General features: G+C 32.0%; 2 protein-coding genes across 6 annotated transcripts; both read left to right on the top strand.

Annotated features, from left to right (window-relative positions):
- The first annotated feature begins 1873 nt into the window (after window positions 1–1873).
- LOC141486903 (uncharacterized) lies at window positions 1874–10544 on the top strand. 5 transcript variants are annotated; one of them, XM_074185512.1, is made up of 6 exons: window positions 2792–5123; window positions 5651–5966; window positions 6582–6653; window positions 6709–6861; window positions 7335–7563; window positions 7615–10544. In XM_074185512.1, exons 2-6 carry the CDS (start codon window positions 5941–5943, stop codon window positions 7693–7695), a joined length of 561 nt encoding a protein of 186 aa, XP_074041613.1. In that variant the 5' UTR covers window positions 2792–5123; window positions 5651–5940; the 3' UTR covers window positions 7696–10544. The 5 variants fall into 5 exon arrangements, 4 of the variants coding, with proteins under 4 accessions (XP_074041614.1, XP_074041612.1, XP_074041611.1 ...); XM_074185511.1 differs by lacking the exon at window positions 5651–5966 and having other exon boundaries at window positions 1895–5123; window positions 7338–7563; XM_074185510.1 differs by lacking the exon at window positions 5651–5966 and having other exon boundaries at window positions 1903–5123.
- Window positions 7920–10544, top strand: LOC141486904 (uncharacterized). The gene is made up of 2 exons (XM_074185514.1): window positions 7920–8061; window positions 8291–10544. Exons 1-2 carry the CDS (start codon window positions 7920–7922, stop codon window positions 8458–8460), a joined length of 312 nt encoding a protein of 103 aa, XP_074041615.1. The 3' UTR covers window positions 8461–10544.
- Window positions 10545–19077: the final 8533 nt, after the last annotated feature.

Here is a 19077-nt window from a genome sequence, read left to right as displayed (position 1 = left end):
ACGGAATCAAGCCAAATCCGAGAAAAATTGAAGCAATAACTAAATTCCCAATTCCTAAAACACATAAAAAAATTAAAAGTTTTCTAGGAATGATTGGTTTTTATAGAAAATTCATTGACAATTTAGCTAAAATTACAAAACCTCTTACACTTTGTTTAAAAAAAGGTAAAAAAGTAGAACACACAGCTGAATTTATTGAAGCTTTCGAAACCTGTAAAAAACTTTTATGTAATGATCCTATTTTAGTTCATTCAGATTTTTCTAAAACATTTATACTGACCACAGACGCATGCTATTGGAGCAGTTTTATGTCAAGAAGGAAAACCAATTTGCTATGCTAGCCGTACTCTAAATCCAAATGAAATAAATCATTCAGTCATTGAAAAAGAAATGTACGCTATAATATGGGCAGTGAAATATTTCCGACCATACATTTTTGGCCGCCATTTTAAAATTAAAACTGATCATAAACCCTTAAAATGATTAGATAGTTTAAAAGAACCAAATTCTAAATTAGTTCGTTGGAAATTACAACTATCTGAATACGATTATGAAATTGATTATATAAAAGGAAAAGAAAACATAGTTGCAGGTGATATAGATGAAATTATAGAGGAATTCATTGATGAATCTGAAAATTATACATCTACAATTCATTCTGCAGAAGAAATGCCTTTACTTACTTTTCCATATGCAGATAAACCCCTGAATTATTATAAACATCAAATGATTATAAAAATATCTGACTCATCACCTGTACCACTTTGCATAAGAGAAAAAATTTTTGATAATCAAAGATATTTCATAAATCTCAGAAAAAGATACATGGAAGAAGATTTAGAAAAATTCGTAAATGATTTAGTGAACAACATTACTTATTATTTATACTTCCCAGACAAAGAACATGAAAAGTATTTTCTGAAATTAATTCAAGAAAAACTAATTAGAATAAATTCCAAATTGATAATTTGTTCCAGTAAAGTTAATGATGTAACATCAGAAAAAGAAAAATTAGATAAAATGAATTATCACCATGTTTATAAAACCGGACATAGAGGAATAGAAACCACTATAAACTCAATGAAAAGAAATTACTATTGGCAAAATATGGATAAAGACATAACAAATTATATAAACAATTGTAACATTTGTCAGAAATCAAAATATGAAAGACAACCAAATAATTTTGAATTTTTACCCGTTCCAATAGGTACAAAACCATTTGAAAGAATTCATATTGATGTTTTGTCAATATCGAAAGAAAAATTCTTCACTTTAATTGATACATTTTCAAAATTTGCGCAAGCCTATCCAATAATGGGAATAAATGGAATAAACATATTAGATGCTCTTTTAACATTCATATCACATTTGTTTGAAGGTGATTGACAATGTTTCGTGATGAATTTCACTAGTTCGGACTTCCATTGTCTACTATATAAAATGATTTGAAATCCCTGAAACAAGTAAAAAAGAATAATTAAAAAAGAATAGTTGAAAATAACAATTATATTAAGCAACAATAAACCTGAAATGCAATGATAGTGAAATAACCTACAATAATAATTGAATAAATAAAAATTAAAGGAATGCAAAAAGAAAATAATATCTACAATCGTCTTCGTCATCACCCGAAGACGATTGTAGATACCAACAATCGAAACGTCGTGAACTAACGTGACTTGGAATCTCTACACTTTTTATTTTTTATTATTTTCTTTTTGCATTCCTTTAATTTTTATTTATTCAATTATTATTGTAGGTTATTTCACTATCATTGCATTTCAGGTTTATTGTTGCTTAATATAATTGTTATTTTCAACTATTCTTTTTTAATTATTCTTTTTTACTTGTTTCAGGGATTTCAAATCATTTTATATAGTAGACAATGGAAGTCCGAACTAGTGAAATTCAAATCACACTATGGAGTACCGCATACTATTGTTTGTGACGGAGGTTCAGAATTTAATAATCAAAATTTTCTTGATTTTTGTAAAATTCATAAGATAAATGTACATTTCACAACACCTAAAAACCCCAATTCTAATAGTTATATAGAAAGATTTCATTCAACACTATTAGAACAAGTAAGAACTCAGACTAGACAAAATCCAGCAGAATCTTTAAGTAACCTTGTTAAATATTCATTGTTACATTATAATAATTCAATCCATTCAACAACTGAATTTACCCCCTTTGAAATTGTTACCGGACATTTTAATACAAAAGATCCATTTGACCTAGCAGAAAAAGATGTTATATTAAAATATGTTCAAGATCATAAAGAGAATCTTCAGAAAACGTATAAAGATATTAATAAAAAACTAAATGAAAAGAAAAATATTAAATTGCAAAAGATAAACTCTAAACGAACAAAACCAATGGATATATCCCAAGATGATCAAATATACCATAAAGAACAAACACGAGACAAACTAGCTTCAAAATTTATAAAAATAAATCCCATTGCTCAAACAGATAATAAAATAAAAACTGATAACTCCAAATATTCAAAACATAATTTGAAAAAACGTAAAAAATATTAATCTATTTTTTTGTATTATTTCAGATGATTCTATTGGTCATCATTCTCTCATTTATTATCTTGCCTTACCTTAGCGAAACATCAACACAAAAACTCAATAACCCTATTCTACCCATAAACTTAGAAGAAACAAAGATTATTGTAAGTAAACATACTTTTGTTAGTTATATGAATATTACAGAACTTTTAGAGATGAAACAAAATTTAACTTCCAATTAAATTTTATTAAAGAAAAACAAAATGTAAGCTATCAGCCAGATTTGTTACTTAGACAAGCAAATACAATATCTACATAAGTTGTTCACCAACTACAAACAATCAACCCACATGTTATCTCCAAACGCGGATTGATAAATCTCGGAGGAAAAATATCTAAATGGTTATTTGGTACTCTCGATAATGATGATGGTGAAAGAATTAATACAATCCTCAACCATTTAAATAAAAACGATCATTTATTACAAGAGGCAATTAACAGTCAAATATCTATAGCAAAAGAATTCATGGTACAAACTAATCGAACATTATTTCAAATCAGGTCAAATATACTTATAACAATGAATTTAATAAATAAATTTGAGAAAGAAATCAATGAAATAAATGTTCTTCATTTAATTATTGATTCTTTAATTAATTTCCAAAGTCAATTAAATCAAATTATTAATGCAATAACATTTGCTAACTTTCATAGAGTTCATCCAACATTTCTCTCGATGGAAAATTTAAATACAATTAAAAATAAAATGAATACGTTATATTCTTCAAATCAAATAGCAAATTTCAAAAATCAACATAGTTATTATACCTTCTTGGGAATTCAACTAATGTTTACAGAACAGAAAATTGTTTTCCTAATACATTTTCCAATATTGAGTCCCATTCCATATAAAACCTATTTTATCTATCCTATTCCACTTCAAAATAAAATCATTCCACCTCAAAAACCTTACCTTATTTTGAATGAGAGAAATGAGCTATACCAATATCAAGACGAGCCATGTGCTGAAATTGAAGATACTTGCTATTGCCAGAACAAACTTCAAACAGAAGAGGATTGCATCGTAAAAATTATTCTGAACAATGATGCCACCAATTGTTCAACTGTCATGGTACACCTAGACCAAGCTATAGCCAATCAAGTGACTCCAGACAACATCATTTTCACGACACCTTCCAATACCATTCTAACTGAAAGCTGTTCCATTGAAACACACCATGAGGTACAACCTGGAAGCTACCTCATTACAATTCCAAAATCATGTTATTTTCTTGTGGATCAAGGAAAATTCATTCATGGAAACGACGAATTATCCCCAATGACAGTGATAAAACTTCCATCACTGGATATCTCCACTCTCTCTACAAGGACTATCAAAGTGAAACTTAATAAAATGGACTTAGAAGAACTCCAGCATCTGACTTCCAAGATGAATACTCATCATGAAGTGAATTTATCCCAAGTGCCAATGCCTGGACAATCATTACCTGTATGGATGATTGTTATCATTTGTTTAATGGCCAGCCTTGCCATTTACATCTTAGTGACATGTTACTATAAAACATGTTATCCCTACAACTTGATCCAGCATCTTCGAAGAAGACAACTATACAAGAAAACTTCCATAGATGACTTAGAGATGGATGGTCAGACCAGCCAACCAGACCAACCCTGGACTATGATGCCAACTTTCCCTGGACTATCCACAGAGATAAAACCCGGAAAATGCTGACACCTCTTTTATTTCGAACGTTATCTTTTATTCCGAATGTTATCTTTTATTCCGAACGTTATCTTTGTTTATTTGATGACTATGCTTTTAAACCGAACTTTATCTGCATGAATGTGCTCAGATATAATTCATCATGTTATTCATCATTGCTTACTAATATTTTGTTCTAGAATGTTCTTTGATGACAACTATTACGCATAGTATTCTCATATATAAATACTATGACTTATGTGTTGTAGTTCAGTTCAGTTTTCACTTCAGTTACAACACGTTGTTACCTGCTGTCTATTAAATAAAACAACACACAGTAAGAACGAACTGTTCTTTATTTGTGAGTGTTATTTCATATTCAAGAGTAATTCAACCAAGCTGTCAGTAAACTGTTCTCACAACACGGAGGGGCTTCAACGAACCACAACTGCTTGAGGTCCAACGTAATTACAGTTCAGGATCATTTCGCAGTCGAAACCAGAACAGAGGATTCATCAGTCCGAAATTATCCTGAATAAACCAGAACGCTCTATATCAACTGCGCATGATCCTGACGTCCTGGGACCTGAATTTCGTAGAACCAGAACAAACCTATTGTTCAGATTCAATCGAGCAGTTTCGTGAAGGCCAGCTTACTTCATTTGGATCAATTCATCATTCTTTGTTTGTCGGCTTTGTTCCTGTTTGGTTACATATTGTTGTGTTTATTTTGTGATATTCAGAATAATCAGAATCCCTTCATTTACCTAAGAAATAAGACTTTAAGCATAAGTGTAATTAGTGATATCTGAAATGGTCAAAATTTGTGAGGTTTGTGGACTCAAGCAGTCTCCGGGATGTGACAAAACATTCCATAGGTAAGTTTGAACCATAACACATTCTGTTTCAATCATAGTCGTCACTAGAATATTTTTGTAATGTTGGTTGAATATGTTGATGAGGATCCAAACTCCCAGAAGTCACAGATTTCCTCTAATATGTGAATAATGGTCAATGAATTATAGGTCTATGCTGAAAGTTACTACCATCCAATATTTTGGACATTGACATACATGACCAATCAACTCCAAGAGCAGTGTGTGATCATGAGAAACCCGATGTGTCTATAAGGTAGTCAGAATCGACTATCTTAATTTTAGAAAACTTGCATGATTATTTCATTTGTATGAAATGATGATGATATGTAATTATTATTTTTTGAAAAAAAATTAAATTAATACATTCTTCAATATAATCAAAGAACTAAACACCGTGAAAAGGTGATTTCATTTTTAGTAATTATTGCTTATTCCCCAAATATTTTTGTCACATTCTACTTCAGAATGGTAACCTCTATAAAAATATATGTCCCTATCTTATAAAACTAAATTTCAATTATTTTCAGCATTGAAGTAGGGGAAATGGGACAAAACATTGATGATACTGATGCTAAAGAACAGTCATTTTCAACAACACTGACTGCATTGGAATTTGAAGATGATGAAATACTTTCTTCATCCACTTTAACTGCACCAGAAGCTTTGAAATATGATGAAGGGACACAGCAAGGTTTGGACTGTCCCAATGCTGGCCGAACAATCATTTTCTATCACTCTAACTGCTTCCGAAGTTAATGATGAAACTTCATCTTCTACTTCAACTGCACCAGAAGCATTAACATAAACACAAAATTCAATGAAAAGTGAAGCATTCAGGAAAAGGTGATGCATTTATTATATTAAGTATATTTCCTTAGTTCCCCTGATTGGAAATTACTCTTCACTAAATATCTGAAAAGCAAAAATTGTCCTAAAATGCACATTAAAATTTGTTTCAACTATTTCCAATAAACATGAAGTTTATTGAAACTGAGATATATTTCCGGCCATAAATAGGAAACCCAGTGGCCAAGTCTTGGTTCAATCAATTAAAATTTTAATGGACTAGTTTTATTTTACTATGAATATTATATAAATACTAACTACTTCAGGAAATAAAAATAGACAACCACTGAATAGAGTAAAATATAGATAAGTAATAGAATGTTGGTTTAGATAATAGTTTCTTTAGTTACAATGCTGACATAGTAAATAAATATTTTAACTGAGTTTGAGCTTCATTATAGGGATTCTCGCTGAGTTTATCGTCAATCACAACCCCAAAAATTTGGTATAATTTACTTGATGTTAGTTTCACCAAGTAGCTCATATCTGTAGAATTATTTTTGTTAACGAAATTGACCATTTGAGTTTTTGGGTTTTACCATCATAATTATCTTGATATTTGAGTACCACATACCTATATCTCATACCTCGATATTTCAATTTTCATTTCAGATTTGAAACATCAACCTCTGCCACATCTGGTTTGCTTTTGAAACTAGAAAACATTCCGCCAATGTATGGGAGGTGGGTGATACTTTTAATAAAGTAACTTTTTTATTCTGATGAAATATTGTTGTAGTGCTTTATCTGAAGAAAAATGCAAAGATAATGATGAGAGTACAGATATGCAGGAAACTTTCAGTACACTAACTGTCCGTTCACCACAAATGATATCCAATCCTAGAAAAAGAAAAACTAATTGGTGTAATGAAGGATCTGTTTCGAAAAAAAAGTATGCATAATACATATTTTTTTAATTTAATTATAATTAAACAAGTACTTGGTAGGCTATGATGGTTGGATCATCATTTTTTACTACCTTTCACAGTTTCAATTTTCATAAGGTACATTTTTATAGTGTCTGTGGAGATTCATTTGACTAAGAGAAAATTATTAAGTTTTTATTCTCACAGAGAGAGAGAGAAATTTGCCTTTCACTATAGTTTTTTCATAAAAGATTATACATACAAAATGAATCGCACAATGTGGTAGACCTCTCATTTGTAATTTTTCCCTAAAGAAGATATGTTGGAACGGAAATTCAGGAAACATTCTGTTGATTTCTCTAGAGACCATTCGTTTTATTCCTTTCTGTGTGTAGGCTGATTTAAAAAGTAATCAAAGTAATCAAATAATCAAAATTTCAATATTGAAAAATAAATTGATGATCCAATCATAACATTTTCAAATCCAATTTCTTTTCAGAAGTATTCGATATTTTGGGGATCTGGATAGTGACAATATGGAAGATGCCAAGAATAGAAGAAAGTGTTTTCAAATAGCCCGAAACACCATATCAAAGCAAAGAGCCAAAATAAGACAACTACAGCAAAGTAATAGAAGGATGAGTCACAAAATCAAAACGCTCAAATTATTGACCCAGCATCTCAGGAATCATAATATGATATCTGAGAATGCAGAGTGTACTCTGAATGTAAGTTGTGATATATCTTTGATTGACGTTTCAGTTATGTTCATTTTATAGGCATCTTTGTCTGGAGCTTCAAAAGAATTGTTCAACTGGATGCTCAAGAGCCTGGAACACAAAAGTATTCACCAGAATTGAGACAATTTGCTCTTACCCTAAATTTTTATTCAACCAAATCGTATAATTATGTCAGACAAACATTCTTCAAAAGTCTTCCTCATGTGAGAACACTCTCAAAGTGGTATCAGACAGTTGATTGTACTCCAGGATTTCTGAAGGATGCTCTAAATGCCTTGAAGGTTAAAGCAGGTTAAGCTTCTTCCAAAGGAATTAAAATATTGTGCAATCTTGTATTTGATGAGATGGCCATCCGAAAAAGAGTTGAATGGGATGGAAAAAAATTTCATGGATATGTGGATTTTGGCGTCAACCTTGAATCAGACAATTTAGATGAAGCAAAGGAGGCACTTGCTTGTTGCCTTGAATGGATCTTGGAAAATTCCAGTTAGTTATTTCTTTGTTAATGGGCTTACTGGATCTGAAAAGGCTAATTTATTGCAAAATTGCCTTAAATTCATTAATGAAAGTGGTGTTATTGTAACTTCAATTACATTTGATGGAACCCCAACAAATTTTACTGTAGTTAAAATGTTGGGTGTTAGTCTTAATCCATCAAATTTGAAACCTTATTTCATTCATCCTGAAACCAATGAAAAGGTGTATGTGTTTTCAGATCCCAGTCACATGATAAAATTAGTCAGAAACGCTTTTGGTTCAAAACAAGTTCTTAATGTAAGAAGAGTAGAAAAAAGAAAACTAATTTATGGAAAACCAATCAAATGGGATTTTGTAAAGAAACTGAGCGAAATTCAGGAAACAGAACTTAGGAAACAGAACACTTAGCTACAAAACTCAGAAAAAGACACATTGCCTGGGTAAAAGAAAAAATGAAAGTAAAACTTGCAGTGCAGACACTGAGCAACAGTGTTGCAGTCGCCTTAGATTATTTAAATTTGGTCCTAAAATTAGAAGAGTTTTCATTTTCAGAACCCACTTCATTTTTTTGTAGAACTTTTAATAATTTATTTGACACTTTCATTTCTAGAAGTAGATTTACCAAGAAGCCTTATGAGAAACCGCTTTCTCCACAAACAAAAAAGGAATATTTCGATTATATGAACCACTGCAGAGATTATATAAAGAAGCTGATAATTGGAAATGAAAATATTCCTGTTTTGTATTCAACAAGGAAAACTGTTTTTTTGGGCTTTCTCATTTGTATAGAAAGTCTCAAACAATTGTATGAAGAGAGGGTCATAAAAAAATAACAATTGAAGTATGTCCTGACATATAAATTGTCCCAAGACCATCTGGAGATCTTTTTCAGTTGTGTTAGAGCTAAGGGGGGATACAATAATAATCCAACAGCCCGCCAATTTGGCAGTATAATGAAAAAAATACTAGTTCACAGTGAAATAAAGGGAAGCAACTGTGCAAATGCAGTAGCTTTGGACTCAACAAATATTTTACATTGCACTAGTTCATGGTTGGTCAGAAATGAGGGAGATAGGGTTGAAGACAAAATTAGAGATTGGAAGAAAACAGATGATCATGATTACATTGCATCAAATGTATAGGATTTAACCTTGTATGTGGATGACGTGGTGGCATATATAGCTGGGTTCGTTGTGAAGAAAATCAAAAAAATTATAAAATGTTCTCACTGTTTACATTTATTAGAGTGTAGTGAAGCCATATCTGGTTTACAGAAAAGAAAAATGTATGGTATTATGGTGAAAGCTTCGCAATTTGTCATAAATGTCTGTAAGGAAGGAGAAAAAAGATTGAGGTTGTTGAAGAATAGTTCAAACATTTTCTGCGAAACTAGGTAATTTAAAAGTTGAAGTAATCATAGAAACTTTCCAAAATATTCAAGGTCATATTTTTGATGTTTTTAAAGACCATTTTTTTGATGATGAACCCCTAAGTAATCACGGTTTCCAATTGTCAAAATTAATATTGGAAAAATATTTTGATTTGAGAATTCACCATGAAACAAGTATATTAGAAAATAAACGAGGAAGTAGAATACGTTCTGTACTAACCAAAACAATTTTGTTTAAAAACCAATAAGGTTTTTGTTTTTGTTTTTTTTTATTCCGGTTCTGAGGAAAAAGAAAATACTGTAATATTTATAACATTGTGAGAACTGAGGAAAGGAGGTAAGAACTGGTGATTTTGAATTTCTACAGGCTGTATGCCTCCGAGAACACCTTCCGCTAAGGGTGGAATGGTTGGTGATATTTCAGAAGAGCATCATCCATAGAAATACCTATAAAACAGACAAGTCGCCAACCTTTCTGCGGTGCTCCAGAGAAGTGAGCGAGCTTGTAAGTGAAACATTACAGATGAGAGGAATGTCTTTATTTTTACAGAATCTGAAAGTTTCAGTGTGTGTTTAGTACTGCAAAGTAAGGCGATCAAAAATATTTATAATCTCATGCTTTCCAAAAATTTTAACATTGTGCCACAAAACATTTATAGATTTCAAGTATCTTTCTATATACATCAAATTATCTGGCTCTATGGCCAAAACTGGGTATTTTTCAGATGAGTTTACATTTCTAATAAAATAACTTTATAGATCAGAGCATTGGATACAAAGAGGTTCAGAAACAATTAAAAACTGCCGCCATAAGAGTAATTTTTTCCACTTATTCAAAACAACTGTGTATTTTTTTATTATTATTTTTCTCCTTTCGATACTTGTAAATGTACTTATCTGTATAGTAATATCCTGTTCAGTAACATATGTTGATTGTAACTACCTATCTACTCATCTTCTGTATTAGATTTTCTTTTATAACAATGAATGTAATTCCATATATACTCCATCTATGTAGAGGATTTATTAATTTGTATAGAATGTAAATTTTCTTGATTCAATAAAGTGTTCTTTCTCTTGTAAATATAGTTTTTGAAACTAGGTTTATATTATTTCATTATTTGACATATCGCAACAAAAAAAAAGGAAAAAAATGACAACCGTCATTTCCTATTGAATATTGTCTGTATGCAACTCGAGTGCCTGGTTGCAAAGAAAGAAAAACCGAAACGGGAATCATAATCTTTGTGTGACGTAAGTTAGTTGTTAAGTGAGCAATAACAGATATAACACCAGTTGCACAAGAATATCTATTTAGTATTCAAACTGGACATTGAGCAGAAAGCTTTTTAATCTGTTGATCACAGAATGAATATGACATAGGTCATATGAAAAACATTTTTTATTTTTGAGTAAAGTTTTTTCATTTACATTAATGATTTTTCGCAATTATAGAATTCGTCAGCATGAATATTGAAAGAACAAATCATAATGTCGGTCCACAAAGACCCCTAGATACCAATTTTGAATGAAATCACATAATAAAATCAAACCTCAATGGTAATTATAAATATTCATGATTTCTAATCGACAATTCTTTATATCGGACCTCACAAACCGTACCACTTGTTCTCTTCAAATCTGAGAAAAAATCACAAATTTCTTCATTTGATTTTATAAACCAGAGTTCAATACTTTTGAAATTGACATTTATCATTGTTATGTATCAGTTCATTTGAAATAATTTAATTTTAACCCCGTAAACCACGCGCTTTTTACAAAGCCATACATAAATAAAAATTTAGTAAGAGGTAGAAAAACTGGCCCCATTTCTAAAATAATTAATAATATATGAGATTTCCTGTAGGAACTATTTGAACAGAATACATTTTCACCTGAAATGATTTATTTTATAAATATATACTATCCCTCCGATTATCAACTAAACCAGCCGCCACTGTTTCAAGATCCAACTTCAAATGTAATCAAACTCTCCATAACCTCTCATTACCCGCCACCCCCCTCGCCCAAAGTTGTACAGAAAAGGATAGTACGATATCCGTTTCAAAACACGGTATTGTATTGGTATAGGCACCGTACAGGCATGGCAAACTCTATGTCTTTTGTTACTCTGAGAATGTAACACTAACGTACTGAACATTGGCCGAAATCACTAGATCTAGTACGAAAACACTAGTTCTGGCAGCCCTGTAACATATTATCTGTTAACGATATTTTCATCTCTCTTCTTGCTTTACTTTCTCTAGCCAAATTAATCAACAACGCATGTCCCTGCTGGCGGGTAGCGGAAGTAAGCACTCGAAATAAGTGCGACGAGAGTAAAGTACAATATTTCTTATTGAATGCCCACATTCGCCTGTTCATCACTTGGCAACGCTGCGCTGGTGAAGTCATAGACAAGATTTCAAATACAGCTGGCTGAATATTATGTTTTCATTCGTTTCTCAGTGGCTGGGACAGAGATCGCAGTGGCGTTGTGCGTTAAAAATTGAAAATACGAAAATGATGTGCAAATTTTCAATCTTATTTTAAGTTTCTCTTGTTTGCAGTTGAGTAGTTTGTGATTCCAAAGAATGTAGCTTTGGGAAAAAAAGATTAAATTTCCATTTTTTATCAGAATAGGTTTGTAAAATTTGTATATTTGATACATTTTATGCTTGGCCATACTTCTAGAATAGCTATTTATGTAAAGAGTTACGACAAGTTCAATTTTGTGTAATGAGCGCGAGTTACATCTTATTTGTAACTCGCTTGATTTTTTTCTAATTTCATTAAAACATTGTTTTCATTATTTTTCAATGATAAATTATCGAATCTACAAATATGTTCACTAATAATCAAGGATGCTATTCATCACATAGCTTGTCACTTTGGCGTCTTCTATATATTCATTTTGCCCCATTTACTTTGATTTCATAGAGGCAGAAGAGATAGAGTAATGACTGATCAGAGTTCTGAATGGAAATTTGTTCTTGTGTTGTGTGATTTCAGAGTTGAAAAGTATGATAAAATCACTGAACCGAGACAAGAATTAGCGAATGATAAAAAATATAGTTATAAAAGGCACATTCGGTAATCATTTACAAAAAATAAAACATGCCGTGATTGTTTACGAGAAGTGAGGCGTTTTGTTTTCGTTAATTTCATAAATATATTTTTTATATAATTCGGTAATTCTAAGCAAGGTTCAATCATTTTTCCTTACTTGGAAATCACTCAATGCAAGTATCTACAAATTCTGATTCAATACTAGTTGAATAAGTTTATAGAAGACGTCAAATCGACAAGTTATGTGAAACATAATTGATTAGTGGAAATGAACTGTGACTAATACTTAAAGAGAGTTTCATTAAAAAAAATATAATATAACGTTGAATGGGCGAAAAGTAAAATAAATCACATTTCTATGAAACATATATTTTATTTTCATAAAATACAATAATCTATTAGGTACACTAAAAAAATAAAATGAAACTGAGATAATCTTTAAAGATGGAACACCAATATTTCAGGAAACTTATTCATTATCAATTTCAATAGAAATAAAATAGCAGATGGAAAAATTGATTATAGGATCGACTTTATTCATGTGAAGTTGACAAATGGAAAATAAAAATGTGATACTAACTACTAACTGAACAAAAAAGTAGAGTTCAACTTATACGAAGAATACATATGTGAAGATAAAGAAATGAGCGAGTTGATTAAAGAGATTAGATGGAAAGTTGAAACTTGTAGAGACCAATGGACGATTCCAGTACCCCTATTTAGTGTTGCCACTATAATATTTTCGGGTCTAAATCGACTGACATTTTCTAGGCGTTTTTTGGAATAATTCAAAGTCGGAACAGATAGAATTTTTAATTTTATAGATTTCTGGATGTTCCCGTATATATGAATCGAAGTATTAAAGTTGATAAGGACAAAAATAAAAAATCCTAGGGAATTTTAGGTTTGTATGTTGTTTAATAGTGGTAATCCAGTAATTTTAACGTCACGTCGTATACCTTGGCAGAAACAAACTGAACGCTGGAATACTATGTTTGTGACAACAGGTAAACATATGTAGGTTTCGAACAATTGAACAACCTAAAAAGTAAAATTTCCTAGGATTGTTTTTTTGAAAAAGCAAGTGCGCCACTGGAATCAATGAATTCGCCCCGGAGCACCAATTGATTTTTATTGTTGTTTTTTTTAAATAAAATAATACTTCGATTCATATATCCGGGAACATCCAGAAATCTATAAAATAAAAAATTCTATCTGTTCTGACTTTGCATTATTCCAAAAAAGGCCTAGAAAATGTCAGTCGATTTAGACCCGAAAATTTTATAGTGGCAACATAAAAACTTTTTGAAGGCACAAGCAGCAATCCATTTGAATTGTCAGAAATTCATGAATATGAAATTCTCATAGAGGATTGAGTCCATTGACACTGAACAAAAATATATTTGCATGAGAAAATATTCATGAAATTGCTTTCGATTTCTTTGAATGGCCGTAGGAGACTAGTGAAAAAATTAAAACTTTTCCTTATACTATGAAATACAGGTCCGCTGCCACTGAACAAAAAATACCTTGAGAAAGAGCATCTGAAAACATTCATAAAACTGCATTCAGATCAATTTTGATGGCCGTAGCAGACTTGGAAAAATATAAAAAACTTTTTCTTGTACTATAAAATTTCCATATAGAGGTCCGCTGCCACTGAACAAAAAATATCATGAGAAAGAGCATCTGAAAACATTCATAAAAATGCCTTCAGATCCCTTTGGATGACCGTAGCAGACTTTGAAAATTAAAATAAACTTTTTCATGTACTGTAACATTTCCATATACATGTCCGCTGCCACTGAACAAGAAATACAGTGGAAAAAAGCATCTGAAAACATTCATAAAATTGCCTTCAGATCCCATTGGATGGCCGTAGCAGACTTGGAAAAAAAATAAAAACTTTTACTTGTATTATAAAATTTCCACATAGAGGTCCGCTGCCACTGAACTAAAAATACCGTGAGAAAAAGCATCTGAAAACAATCATAAAACTGCCTTCAGATCTCTTTGGATGGCCGTAGCAGACTTGGAAAAAAATAAAAACTTTTTCTCGTACTATAAATTTTCCATATAGGGGTCAGTTGCCACTGAACAAAAAATATCTTGAGAAAGAACATCTGAAAACATTCCTAAAACCGCTTCAAATCCCATCGAATGGCCGTAGCAGACTTGGAAAAAACATAAAAACTTCTATTTGTACGATAAAATTTCCATATAGAGGTCCGCTGCCACTGAACTAAAACTATTATGAAAAAGAGCATCTGAAAACATTCATAAAATCGCTTTCAAATCCCTTTGGATGACCGTAGCAGACTTGGAAAATAAAAACTTTTTCTCTTACTATGAAATTTCAATATTGAGGTCCGCTACCGCTGAACAAAAAATACAGCTGGAAAAAGCATCTGAAACCATTCATTAAACTGCTTTCAGATCCCTTTGTAGCAGACTTGGAAAAAAATGAAAACTTTTTCTAGTCCTATGAAATTTCCATATAGTGGTCCGCTGCCACTGAACAAAAAATACAGCTGAAAAAAGAATCTGAAACCATTCATTAAACTGCTTTCAGATCCCTTTGGATGACCGTAACAGACTTGGAAAATAAAAACTTTATCTCTTACTATGAAATTTCAATATTGAGGTCCGCTGCCACTGAACAAGAAATACAGTGGGAAAAAGCATCTGAAAACATTCATAAAATTGCCTTCAGATACCTGATGACCGTAGCAGACTTTGAAAATTAAAATAAACTTTTTCATGTACTATATACATGTCCGCTGCCACTGAACTAAAAATACCGTGAGAAAAAGCATCTGAAAACAATCATAAAACTGCCTTCAGATCTCTTTGGATGGCCGTAGCAGACTTGGAAAAAAATAAAAACTTTTTCTCGTACTATAAATTTTCCATATAGGGGTCAGTTGCCACTGAACAAAAAATATCATGAGAAAGAACATCTGAAAACATTCATAAAACCGCTTTCAAATACCATCGAATGGCCGTAGCAGACTTGGAAAAAACATAAAAACTTCTATTTGTACGATAAAATTACCATATAGAGGTCCGCTGCCACTGAACTAAAACTATTATGAAAAAGAGCATCTGAAAACATTCATAAAATCGCTTTCAAATCCCTTTGGATGACCGTAGCAGACTTGGAAAATAAAAACTTTTTCTCTTACTATGAAATTTCAATATTGAGGTCCGCTGCCACTGAACAAAAAATACAGCTGGAAAAAGCATCTGAAACCATTCATTAAACTGCTTTCAGATCCTTTGTAGCAGACTTGGAAAAAAATGAAAACTTTTTCTAGTCCTATGAAATTTCCATATAGTGGTCCGCTGCCACTGAACAAAAAATACAGCTGAAAAAAGAATCTGAAACCATTCATTGAACTGCTTTCAGATCCCTTTGGATGACCGTAACAGACTTGGAAAATAAAAACTTTATCTCTTACTATGAAATTTCAATATTGAGGTCCGCTGCCACTGAACAAAAAATGCAGCTGGAAAAAGCATCTGAAACCATTCATTAAACTGCTTTCAGATCCCTTTGGATGGCCGTAGCAGACTTGGAAAAAAATGAAAACTTTTTTTAGTCCTATGAAATTTCCATATAGTGGTCCGCTGCCACTGAACAAAAAATACAGCTGGAAAAAGCATCTGAAACCATTCATTAAACTGCTTTCAGATCCCTTTGGGTGGCCGTAGCAAACTTGGAAAAATATAAAAAACTTTTTCTCGTACTATGAAATTTCCATATAGAGGTCCGCTGCCACTGAACAAAAAATACTTTGAGAAACAGCATCTGAAAACATTTATAAAGCTGCATTCAGATCACTTTGGATGGCCGTAGCAGACTTGGAAAAATATAAAAAACTTTTTCTTGTATTATAAAATTTCCATATAAAGGTCCGCTGCCACTGAACAAAAAATACCATGGGAAAGAGCATCTGAAAACATTCATAAACATATTTTTAGTTCCTTTTGGATGGCCGTAGCAGACTTGGAAAAAAAGTAAAAACTTTTTCTCGTACCATGAAATTTCTATATAGAGGTCCGCTGCCACTGAACTAAAAATACCGTGTGAGAAAAAGCATCTGAAAACAATCATAAAACTGCCTTCAGATCTCTTTGGATGGCCGTAGCAGACTTGGAAAATAAAAACTTCTCTTACTTTGAAATTTCCATATAGAGGTCCGCTGCCACTGAACAAAAAATACAGCTGGGAAAAGCATCTGAACTATTCATTAAACTGCTTTTAGATCCTTTTGTATGGCCGTAGCATACTCGGAGCATACTCGAAACATTCAAATTCTATCCCAACCAGAAGTGAGAGCTCTCGATTGATGAGCAAAAACAGCTAAAAATGGAAAAAATCATATTCAAAGGTTCACATCTCGAAAACTGTACAGTTCTGAGCTTTGGCTGTGGACACTTTCAATCAGCACATCAAGAACCGCAACCTATCAAAATTTCGGCAAAATTCAAGGCAAGCCATTTCTCATAAGAAATGTGCGGGGTCCTTTATCAAAATATTGAGGAAACATTTTACCATCCGAAACAAAATTAATCTTCATACTCATTGCAACACCCAAACAACTGTTAATTTTTAAAGAAAAAGTCGCACTCAGTGAACCGGTAGAATTTAGATTATTTTACCTACTTGCAATATTGTTGTCTGAAATCATTTGAAGGGATTGAATTACATAGGTTTTATTGAATCATGCGGTGCCCCGAAATCACCATGCAAAACAGTTGCTCATTGATATTTACTATCAACCTGACAATATTGTTAAAAGATCTTGTTGTATTAACTTCCAGAAAAGTTTTCATTGCATTTGTTGTTTCTAGTATTGTTGTTCTTTGAATCACCGTTGTTTCTGCCGTGATTTTGTTCCCATTGTGTTTATTATTCTTGTATGTGTGTTGGATATTGTTCCTGTGTTCCAGTTGTTTTCTGTTCGTGAGTTCCTGTTCATATTTTAATATTTCTGAAGTTCCCATTTTAACTGATATCAGCTTATTTTGATTGACAAAGTTCAACATGGCACATCTGTCACTTCAAACAAAAATTGAAATTGTTTTAATTGTTGGTGAAGGGGTGAGGTCTTATCGTGAAACGGCCGCTGAATTTAATAGAAGACACCCGCTAGAGGTACCTGTACACGCCGGAACTGTAAATAAAATATATAATCTATTTGTGAGCCCCGGCTAAGTAATAAAGGACAGAAAGAAAGCTCATCAAGCTGATCCTAGAATTAGTTTGAGAAACTTATCGCTTCAACTCAATATGAGCCACAGTAAAATATGGAGGTGATTAAAGAGGCATAAAATGCTTGCGTTCAAATCCAAATTTTTACATTGCATAAAGGAGATGAAATCCGCCGTATGGAGTATTGTTTATGGATGCAGGGAAATTATCACAATGACAGGAATTTTTTAAAGTATATCTTATACAGTGATGAGGCTACCTTTACCACGAATGATGTTATATCTTCCCAGAACATGAGGTTTTGGGCTGAACAAAATCCAAATTGGGTGGTGAATTGTAGAGACCAAATATTTCAGAAAGTTAATGTGTGGTGTGGTATCCTGAACGAAAATATTATCGGGCCATTTTTTTTCGATCAAAATTTGAACGGACGACTATTCGTTGATTTTCTCGAAAATGCATTTTCCGATGTGTTGGAAGAACTACCTCTGGATGTGAGACACAGCATGATTTTTCAGTTAGATGGTTCACCAGTTCACAATAGTGGCATAACAAGGGTTTGGTTGAATAGGAATCTACCTATAACATGGAGAGGACCCAATAGCCCTCCCGTAGTATGGTCACCACGATCCCCAGATTTAACTCCACTGGATTTTTATTTATGGGGAAACTTGAAAAATAAAGTTTATAAGGATAGGCCAACAAATAAGGAAGATCTCCGTGCAAGAATTATACAAGCGTGTAGAGAAATCACACCTAGAGAACTGAGAAGAGTTGAAGGAAATAATAGAAGGCGAATAGAAATATGTGTTCGTTTGGAGGAAAATTTCATAGGAGGCACGAAAATATAAAACTGTCAACAGTTGAGTTATTTGAAATTGATTGTTTTGTTTTTTAATTGAAAATGTGATTTTGAAAGTAGTAGCTACTTCGAAAGAATTTTGAACTACATAACATTTTTCGCCACAAAATATCCTTGTTTTTTTTTTTGAATAATGGGAAAATGAGAACATGAACTAACATTAACCATCCTAAAACCTTATACCATTTTCTCTCTTATTGAGAAAGAATAACTTTCCTGACAACAAAATAAAAAATAGATTATTTACGTGAAAACAAATGTCGAGTTTCTCTCAAACAATTTCGTTCATGTTTTGATGTCAAAACCAAAAAAAAAATCTACTTCAGTTATTACGGAAGATACGGGGGTGTTTCCATGAGAAGTGAAACAAATTCAGATTTTTCTGGACTGAAATTATTTCAGGAAAATAGTGTAATCGTAGTAAGTTGGTAATTTCATTTCAAAAATTGTAAAAACTCATAAATATATCACGCATTCCTCACATGT

The sequence above is a fragment of the Leptinotarsa decemlineata genome, unplaced genomic scaffold, assembly GCF_025532065.1.
Source record: "Leptinotarsa decemlineata unplaced genomic scaffold, Ldec_3_MD MMD2_tig00026375_RagTag_RagTag, whole genome shotgun sequence".
In the NCBI taxonomy this organism is placed as follows: Eukaryota; Metazoa; Arthropoda; class Insecta; order Coleoptera; family Chrysomelidae; genus Leptinotarsa; species Leptinotarsa decemlineata.
This window is presented reverse-complemented; position numbering and strand designations above follow the sequence as displayed.